Here is a 9701-nt window from a genome sequence, read left to right on the forward strand (position 1 = left end):
TGTCACTGTTGCTGCTCTGGCGCTGATTTCTATAACGCTTTTCTTTCTGTTTAAACACAAGGTCACATCTACACTACAACCCTTCACATTGCTCATTCATTTGTAGGATATTTTAAAGGAGACATCATTTTCAGGTTCATAATTTTATTTTAGGTTACTGCTAGAATATGTTTACATGCTTAAAGGCTCAAAACACATCAGTTTTCTCACACTTTTCCCTCTGTCTGTTTTAGGTCCTGTCTCTTTAAGGCCCCCTCCTCCTGAAGTCTCTTCTGATTGGTCAGCTCACACACGCCTGAGCCAGCACCGCTAACAACAACAGAGCAGCTTCGCTAAAGTTATTCTTACGTGCTACACTAGCTGCTAGACATAAATTATGCAAATGTGTGACATGGTGACGTAGTGTGATGTCACAGAATTAAAGGCGGGACTACTGACGAGGCGTTTCAGGAGCAGTGTTTTCTGTGGGAGAGAGGAGCTCCTGTTTCAAATTTTAACTTTCAAGCTCTTTTACATGCACAAGAGCAGGAAACAATGAAAAAGCGTTACATGTCTCCTTTAATACAACTGTCTGGTTAAGTGAGGGTTAAATTTTATCTCCTCACCCGGCATGACCTATACTACGTTTTATCATTACTAAATCATTTAAGCATGATGCCAAAATCCAAAGGAACACTGCAGGGTTTGCATTCTGTAGCACTGCCCGCAAGCACAAACAAGCCTACGGTTGCAACATGCTGCAGCTTAATTTGCTTTAGCAAGCTTCCACTAAGGCAAGCAGTAAAAATAACAGGTTGGATACAAATGCTGTTTGTATCAAAAGGAGGATCTTAGTGTGACATTTCCCCCGTGCCTAATTCATGAGGCGTTCTCCGAGGCTGGCGAAAAAACCGGCAAATGTCTGACAAGTTCTGGGTCATACCGGGCTCATCCTTAATTGCAGAGACGTTATACCATTAGTTCCTTCTCCGCCTATTTGAGAAAAAAAGCGTTCCTTCAAGCAGAGTGTAGTTAATGTGGTTGCAGCCTCAGAGAGAGCACAGCACAGCGTGTAGTCGGCGCAGCTCAAAGTTAGTGTGTGTTTCCAAAGACTTGGAGAGAGGTGGCAGATAGACAGAGGGTGGGCGAGCTGCGGGGATTAACTCCGGGCTGGCAATCTGAGGTTTATACCCGGCAAGCTGTTGGAAACTTCAGGTACGCACTACTCCTTCCTCTCTCCACCTCGCCGTGGATTTCATTAATCACCACATCTGTTCCCCTCGCAACAAGCGCGCCCACGCTCGAATAACACGCACTTCACAAGCCTTCCAATGTGCCATTTTACAGCTCTAACTATAGCGAAACACTTGAAAAGAACATCTTGGCTGTGTGTTAAACAGCAATTAAATGTAGGTTGAAAATAGCTGCTGCTATTATAAACCTGTTAAGTGTTTGCACCATTTTATTCGGAGACTTTGACACAAGCGCGAACAACCTACATTCTCACCCATACTTCTTTGAGCAATTACTTCTCCGGGAGAAATAAACCGTTGCAACATACACGGCTGATGTCATCTTGCTTTCGATTATGGCAGCGATTCAAAGTTAAAGGTGCAATATGTAAGAATTTTAGTTTAAAACATTCAAATATTAACATTTTCACCAGAATGTGAAGAAACAACAGTTTTGACGTTATGTCAAAGACATCGGCGTCTATTGAAGTTGGCGTGCTAACCAGCTAGCCTCCAGCCTAAGAACCTCTTTCTCCCAGTGGCTCAAAGCTCCTGTGCTAGGGGTGTAAACACCAAACACTCAATTGGTAACTGTATGGCTAACTGAGCTAACAAGCTAATAGCAGCTACAGTCATGGACAAATAAACAAGAATGCAGTTAGTTGGCCGTTACTCTGCCTGTATTTATTGGGAGTATGAATTCAAGTTGGCCAATTCTTACATATTGCACCTTTAACTAGGTGCCTTGATGGCAGGTTTTAGAGCTGAAACGATTAATAGATTCATTGTCGATGATTTAGTCCGAGCAACTAATCAATTAATCGAGAAAGTAAAAGACAGCGTCATCGACAATGACAGTAATCGTTTGCTGCAGCCCGGGTATCAAACACGAGCATGAACAGTAAACGGATGAAAGACAAATCAATCTGCCGACAGCACTCAGCAGTCAAAACGTTATTTCTTCCTGCATCCTTACACAGTCTCATTAGTCTTGGCGAGCGCCGACTATTTGTTTATTTCATTGCATCCTCATTAGCTTCTGCCACAGCCATTGCCACTCTTCCCGGGGTCCGCACTGTATAATTGAGATGGAACTCGCGCTGACATATTGCAGACAGACGCAGACTTTCTATGCGTGAGACAAAAGAGGGAATTAAGACGGAGTCGAGGGCAGAGAGGGGAACATCAAGTGGCTGCTAAATACTACGTGAATATGAGACTTAAAGTGAGAACAAGGCTTCTGCATCTGTGTGTGTGTTTTGGTCTCTGGCCTGGAAAGAGACAGCTGACCTGACACGGCAGAAGAGAAGTCAGGTATGTCTGAGAATGTCTTTGTCTGCTGTCTTTAATGAAAAGGAGCAAAAACTGAATGTTTGGACTTGTTCAGATTCTGTCAGCAGCGTTCAGGGTGAGATAGGAGTCATTTGTTATTTTCAGAAGTGAAACTTTCCCACCAGGCCCGCAACTGACGATTATTCTCACTGTCCATTCATCTGTTGAGTATTTTCTCGATTGATCGATTACTAATTGGTCTAGAAAATGGCTCCCAAAGCCCTAGATGACGTCCTCAACCCAAAGATATTCAGTTTACTGTCAGAGAGGAGTAAAGAAACCAGAAGATATTCACATTTAAGAAGCTGGAAATCTGTGAATTGTGACTTTATTTCTTCTCCCCTATCGAGATAAATATGATGTCCAATGATCATTTCATTAGAAACCACAGCACGTATGCAGCCAAAACTGCATTTACATCTATAAAATGTCAGAAAATGGTTATCAAAGCCTTAGACGACCACCTCAAATGTCTGATTTGTCCACAAACCGACGACATTCAGAGAAAAAGGAAGAAACCAGATAATACGCACATTAAAGAAGCTGGAATCAAAGAGTTTTGACTTTTTGCCTTCTTTTCTCATCTGTTGATTCAGGAGGTTGCTACTCGTCAGACAAGATTCATAAGAAGTCATTCAGCAGCGTCACTCTGACATTAATGAACTCGGCTCATTATCCAGCCGTGTAGCCATGACGCTACGGCCCAAGATACAGTAAAAGACCAGCATTTACCCTCAGAATCTGTCTTTGAGGATGTGAGAACAAAAGTACCAAGAAACGTTGTCATACGAGTGTGTTTCCTCTTTCAGAATGATGTCCAAAAGTCTTTTTTTTTTTTTTTTTACAATCACAGGTCAAAGTTCTCTTTAGTGGTCAGTGGAGCACAATCCTCGTGGTGTCTGCGCTCATTTAACTTTTCACTCCCACAGTCTGATTACACAAAGGTCAGACTTGACACAGCGGTTCATCTCCCGGCACCAGGGATCCTGATCCATTGCTGACCCTGACCTCTGACCATCACATGGAGACACCCTCCCTGTAGATTAATGATGTCCAATGATCGTTACATTAAAAAAAACAGCACAAATTCATAATGCCAGCAGCCAACACTGCATCCAACACGAATCCAAATCTCAAGACATAACTGAAAACCCTGCTAAAGAGTCTCACAAGATCTATCCATGATCTGAGAAGTACCACAGCCTCTGCTCACCGACATGTTGAAACTGGCTCAAGTGCAGCCCACATAGACAACCAGACAGCCACCGAGCATAGAGAAGAGAAATATAACATTCACTGGGATGAATGCAAATCACAAACAAAACAGATAAGCGAGGTGGGAAATGAAAAAACAACGAGAGAGGGGAGATCAGGACAGAAACTCCAAGCGCCCGCTCCATTAACCCACATTGACGCACCGGGTCGACTGCAGGTTGTCAAAACGCAGAGCTCCCTCTCAGTGTAAGCCAAGATAAACATCGCCGGGTCGGAGAGAGGATCGCATTCACTGCCACATTAAAAGCTGGACCTGAAATGGACGTTTCATGTGAGGAACCCACCGTGCGCTGCTGTGCGTAACGGACAGGTAACAACACGGCGGTGTGTGTGTGTGTGGCTGAAGAATGACTGAATATTTTTGACGTTTCCGACGCGCCAGATGTGTGTCAAGATGCAGAAGACGGAGCGATGACATGAAGTAATCATATCACTCACCTTGATGGCTTCAGCGTTTAAGTCCTGAGCGCAGATTGTCTTGGAAAAGGCGAGGCGACGCTTCAGTGTTGCCGCCTGTCACCGGGAAGGAGGAGTTTGTGTTTACTCCAACATAACAGAGCTGGCTGTCAGCGAGCACACATCCTGCTCAGCGTTCAGCCAAGAGAAGGGAGCCACAGCCTGGACACACGCTTTATTACATCATGTGGGCTTTTATAACGAGAGCCAGGGGCCAGAAGTGTCTTTGGAAACTGTTTGTTTTGGGTTATTCTTGTTTCATTTGAGGATAAGAGATTAAATAAGATGGGACTTTATCAATCCTGAAGGCAATTCTTGTGCCAGAGAATCTCACAAAATACAGAAACAGCAGAATAAAACACTATAACATAATAGACTGCTGACATAAAAATAAAATAAGTAAAATACAATCAAAATTAAATAGAAAAGGTGTTTACAATGATATTGAGATGAAATTAAAGGTAATATTGCACCTGACATTGTCAAAAGTAGTATTTTTAATGATGATTGTGATTATAACAAATTTTGTGTAAGAATTAGCCCCCAAGAGCTCATTACCTCTACCTTAATAACATGAAACAGTATTCCCACTGTCAAAAATAGGCTTAAAAGTAAACAATACTTTGATTATATTCATTTTTAAACATTCTCTGTAGGATTTTGAGGAAGATGTAACTTTAAGTAAAGAGTAAAGAGCCTCAAATCTTGTAAATGTACCTCTACAACCTAATACAGACGTGATTAAAACAATAACCAGAATAAATGTTGACGATGCATGTCTTTGTTCATGGTTTGGCTTTTGACGCCACTAACATGGTTAAAACTTTGTACAAAGTATTTTTAACAAGATATCAGGACAGTCTCTTCATAAATGTGCAGGTTCGTTGCCACAGACACAGCTGGAAAACGTACAACACTTCCTCAAAAATATCCACTGTTGTAACGCTTACACATGTTGAAACGCCACCTCAAACACTGATCTCTTGCCCAGTTACCGCCACCGCAATCTCCTCCACATCCTTCCGTTGAAATCAGGTCATACGAAAATGTAATATGAACTTGATAATGTATAAGGGTTGATATTATACATACAGACAGAGTGTCTGTGGTTTAATTTATCCTGGCGACTGGGATACATGTGCGAGAGGACAAAATATAAGCCTGTTGCTGCAGTGATGATCTTTTAGTTAATTCAATTAAGTTACATCTAAAGAGAGAAGAGGATTGGTGTAAACAATTTGCAAAAGCACAAACACATCCTGTTGATTTCTCCTTATCTACCATTGCCAGGAAGTCCTGAATCTTCGTACTGTAGCTCCACTCATGCTGGATGCTTCATTTTGTGCCATAAATCAGAGGAACACTTGAGTTTTCTCCATTTATTTATGGTATTTGTATCTTTTGTGTTAATATGCAGCCTCTCTTATCGTGAGCCAAACATTTCCTCTTGTCTTCTGTGAAATCATCCCGACCCCTCTTATGGTTTTAGGGCTTCATTGATTACGCACATGCTCCTCTTCCAGTAACTTTTCTTGAGCGAGACGAGTAAATAATTAATCGGCATTGTGTTTTATGATGCTGCTATTTCAAGAGCAGGACTTTGAATCCCTGGCTGTGAACGTGCTTTCCTTCAAAGCGGGTGTGTGCGTAGACGCCACGTAGAATCATTAAAGGTGCCGTCTTTAAAAAAGGTCTTTCGAATGTGGCTTTGTTTGGTTAAACTCAGTATGAATCTGAAAATGTTTCCCGACTCTCACGCCACATTCAGACAACAGATATCCGAGCCCAGACGTGGCACAGTTATGATGTGTAAACATGTTGGGGAGATAGGTGTCCCTACCATGACAACCAGCTCTGTCTTTACTCTTCACACCAAAGGTCACAGCCATAATCAAGAAGACTTTATGACCATCAGCCCACATTTCACTCCACCCAGGAAGGTAACTCTTACACTGGATCTTCAGAGGATCAGAGGGTCCTGATCTGCTTCTGAGGCTTCATCAGCGCTTTAGAGAAGAGACGCCGTGATTTAGATTTAACTAGTGCAACTGGAGTACAGCGACAATGCCTTCCACTAAGAAGATTCTACATTTCATGTCCAGTGCGTTGGTTACTTCGTGGTCTGTTGGGTTGTTGGGGTATTGCATGTCAACACATTGGTCTCAGACGACTGTAGACTGCGCTTCAGGCAACAGCGACTTCTTCAATGGATCCGCTACGCTCAATTTGGACCTTTTTGGAGCGGTTTTGGAAAGAAGCTTTTGCCCCTTCTTTTTAGCGAATGTAGAATTTCAAGGTAACTTTCCAAAGTTTTCAAAGTTGATTGATTTTCCCAAAGATTTAAGATATCTGTCTCTCAGACTCCTGCCTCCAAATGACAGCAATGAAAGACTTTTTTACTTTGAATCAGCAGTTTACCGAGGAGATGAAATGGTTAATTCGTGTCCACGTACACAAATCCTTCGGATCTTAAGAATAAATTTCATCAGCTTTTTATTAATGTATCCTGAAATGACGATCTTTCTCTTACTTTAACAAAAGTGACTCTGTTAAATTACATTTCATTACTGTTTCACAGACCGAACATATTTTTTCCTAACCTTAACCAAAGTGCTTTTGTTGCTTAAACCTAAAACTGTTCCTGGACTTTGTACGCCCAACCCACTCACCAGAATTAATGTTGGCACTGCATATCCCGGATATGTTGAAACTTTATATATTTTTATGTTACAATTTTATGTTTTTTTGGTTTACATTTTGAGTTTCATGTCGTGACAATGCTCAAAAGATCATGTTTTGATCAGGTCCTTACAGATGTTGAAACGCTGTCTGGAATAATGGTCTCTGGCTTGGCAGCCATCTCACCCAGCTGTTACGCCACCATCGTGCGCTCCACTCCCCAAAATGAAAGTCAGCTCACAAATATGTAATGTGAATGTGATATGACACGTATTGATACGTCTGACCCGTATGAATTTAAATGTCAGCATTTCATTCTGGTGACTAAGCCGTGTTCAACGCCTCCTTGCGACTCATAAATAAATGTAATGTTTTATTCCCTCAAAGAATGTTCTGGTTAGGTTTAGGACCAAAATCACTTGGTCAGGCTTGGGAAAAGATCGTGTTTTTGGCTTACCTGGTTCTGTAACCACAAACACGGCCGTGGATGTTCCAAGTTCTCATTATAAACAACCGGTTCTGTCTCCACTAACACGGCTGGAGATGTCCAGAGGTCTCATTATAACACCCGATCCAGTGGTTTCACACTTTCAAATGCTAAAACAAAGACTTGAACTGCAGTCATGAAAGACGGCTAGTAAACATGTACTCTAATGTGGTAAGACGCGTTTTGTCGATATGGTACACAACACATACGAATTCGAACTTGTCCGTGGTTTGCAGAAATGTGGTGGCTTATACAACTATGGTATTGTAAAAGAGTATAATACATGTAACGCCTGCTAAATAATATAACCATTGTGTTCTTGTATTCTGTGTGTGTGTGTTTGTAGTGATTCCTGAGTTGGCAAAAACAGGAGTTGTCAGTGTAGCGCTGCACTCCTTGGCTGTGCTCCTGTTGGTCCTGTGTCTGCTGTTTTCTGCCCTCAGCATCCTCATCTCCCTCTACAACAGCGTCAGTAACCCTTATGAGACCTACATGGGGCCCATTGGCATCTACGTCTGCAGCTCGCTCAGCGGTAAGTGACACAAATATCGAAGCATTAACCACCTTGGACTAATATAACTGCCGGAAACAAATCAGCATATTGTTGCATTGCACTACTTAGGGTGTAGTTTTATCCCATCCTTTCATTTCTCTTTCTCCTGCAGCATGCTTGTCCTTCCTGGTCCTCATTTTATTCGTGGTGAATGTACAAGTGAACAACCTTACGGAGCAAGTCGTAGTGAAATTGGCCAACAACCTTCAGGTGGCCGTGAAGAACGAGTCTACGCAGATGCTGATAGGATACTACCTCGTCATCCCTTACACGGTGCTGTCTCTCGTCGCCATCGTTTTGATCTACCTGTACGACCACGCAGCCTACACGCACAGGAGGGAGCAGCAGAGGCCCACCGAGGATGCGCCCAAAGAGATCATGATGTATTAGTGGCCTGGGTCAGTTTTCAGGGACTTTGATAAATTGCTCATCGAGACGGCCTGGAGTCATTTTTCTGTAATGGAGAATATAGACAGAAATTGGATGCATATGTACAGTAAAATATGGATGTACAGCTTTGTTGTACACTAAAAATATATAGCCTATAGAAAAACACAATATCATGTTTTAATGTCGTCACACTATAAGCAACAGTTTTATCAGTTATCACACTGTATTGTAATTTTTTTTTGCTGATACCATCGTTTTCAGTCGATTTAGATTTATATCTGTTTTGATTTTGAACTGACCTTCTTACAAATCTATTTATTTTGTGTAAAAAATAATTGAACCGAAAGATAATCTCTTTTTCAAAGAGGAATGAGTCTTGAAGTCTTCCACACATGTCAACATGTCTTACAAATCAACAGCTACACAGAAACCCTGTGACTTTTTGTATGTGTGTGTTTTGTGTCTGCATTAAGTAAGTGAATGTAAATAAACAGATAAACAGATGAGATGAGGCTGTTTCTCTTTTTCATTTCAAAGCATGGATTTCTTTTCATTACGGTTTCTTTTCATTTAATGTGTCAGATCTACGCATATACAGGAGCGCATGCTAAAAAATAGGCACAAAACACATGCAGTTAATGATCAATGAATCATATTTAAAGGTTAAATCAAAGGTGAGAGCAGTGGAGAAAAGTGGGAAGGGGTGGAGGGGATTCACTGATCTCTGCTGCCCTCTATCTCTAAGATGACGTAAATGAAAAAAAGACACCCCATGGCAAATTTTTAAGTCAACCCCTGGAGTTAAATTTAGTGGATTATCGCTTAGGTCAGTCTTTCATGAGTCATGGCTGACAATTGTTGATGTATTTCTGTCAAAGGTCTGACTAAAGACAGTTAAGTTAAATAGCTGTGATTGTGCAGGATTGAGCGCTGACACAGGAAACAAGTTCTCACAGGCATTCCCATGACAGGAAAGCTCCAGACTTGAGATAGACCAATGTTTCCTGAACCCCCACGGTGAGGTGACCAGATTTCTGAATGAAAACCGAGAACAATTCAAGTTCAGCGGTCAATACATCATTAAAATATCCAATGTTGTTTTCTATGAAATATTAAAGGGACACAATTCTGGTTTTATGTATGTAAAACCAACTGTTTTACTGTCCTTCTGTGTACTGTATTTCCATTCAGTACCTGCACTGAATCACTGACATAGGCCTCATGGTTTACTTACTTACCTTTACTAGGCTAATAATAGCTTGTGATAGAAGCAGTGCCTAAGTCGAGCCCTTTAAACTTCAGTGATACATTGCATCTT

The 9701-nt window shown here is 41.6% G+C and overlaps 2 protein-coding genes across 8 annotated transcripts in view; one reads left to right on the top strand and one right to left on the bottom strand.

Annotated features, from left to right (window-relative positions):
* ptprea (protein tyrosine phosphatase receptor type Ea) overlaps nucleotides 1–4361 on the bottom strand; it is a 59416-nt gene extending 55055 nt beyond the window's left edge. For 4 of the 5 annotated variants that reach the window (XM_084341483.1, XM_084341481.1, XM_084341482.1 and 1 more), the window contains exon 1: nucleotides 4257–4361. The gene's annotated coding sequence lies outside the window, so the exon portion shown is untranslated. Of the gene's footprint in view, nucleotides 1–3961; nucleotides 4027–4256 lie in introns of those variants that run through there. The other variant, XM_084341479.1, reaches the window with a different exon arrangement.
* Nucleotides 1–8889, top strand: part of clrn3 (clarin 3) — a 92948-nt gene extending 84059 nt beyond the window's left edge. The window contains exons 1-3 of one of the 3 annotated variants that reach the window (XM_084341491.1): nucleotides 4049–4128; nucleotides 7787–7972; nucleotides 8106–8889. In XM_084341491.1, the coding sequence (XP_084197617.1) occupies nucleotides 7933–7972; nucleotides 8106–8383 (318 nt within the window). In that variant the 5' untranslated portion in view covers nucleotides 4049–4128; nucleotides 7787–7932 and the 3' untranslated portion in view covers nucleotides 8384–8889. Of the gene's footprint in view, nucleotides 1–233; nucleotides 1917–4048; nucleotides 4129–7786; nucleotides 7973–8105 lie in introns of those variants that run through there. The other 2 variants (XM_084341490.1, XR_014621232.1) reach the window with 2 other exon arrangements.
* The last annotated feature ends 812 nt before the right edge of the window (nucleotides 8890–9701 follow it).

Source organism: Pagrus pagrus, assembly GCF_965226575.1.
Source record: "Pagrus pagrus genome assembly, chromosome: 21".
Classification (NCBI taxonomy): Eukaryota; Metazoa; Chordata; class Actinopteri; order Spariformes; family Sparidae; genus Pagrus; species Pagrus pagrus.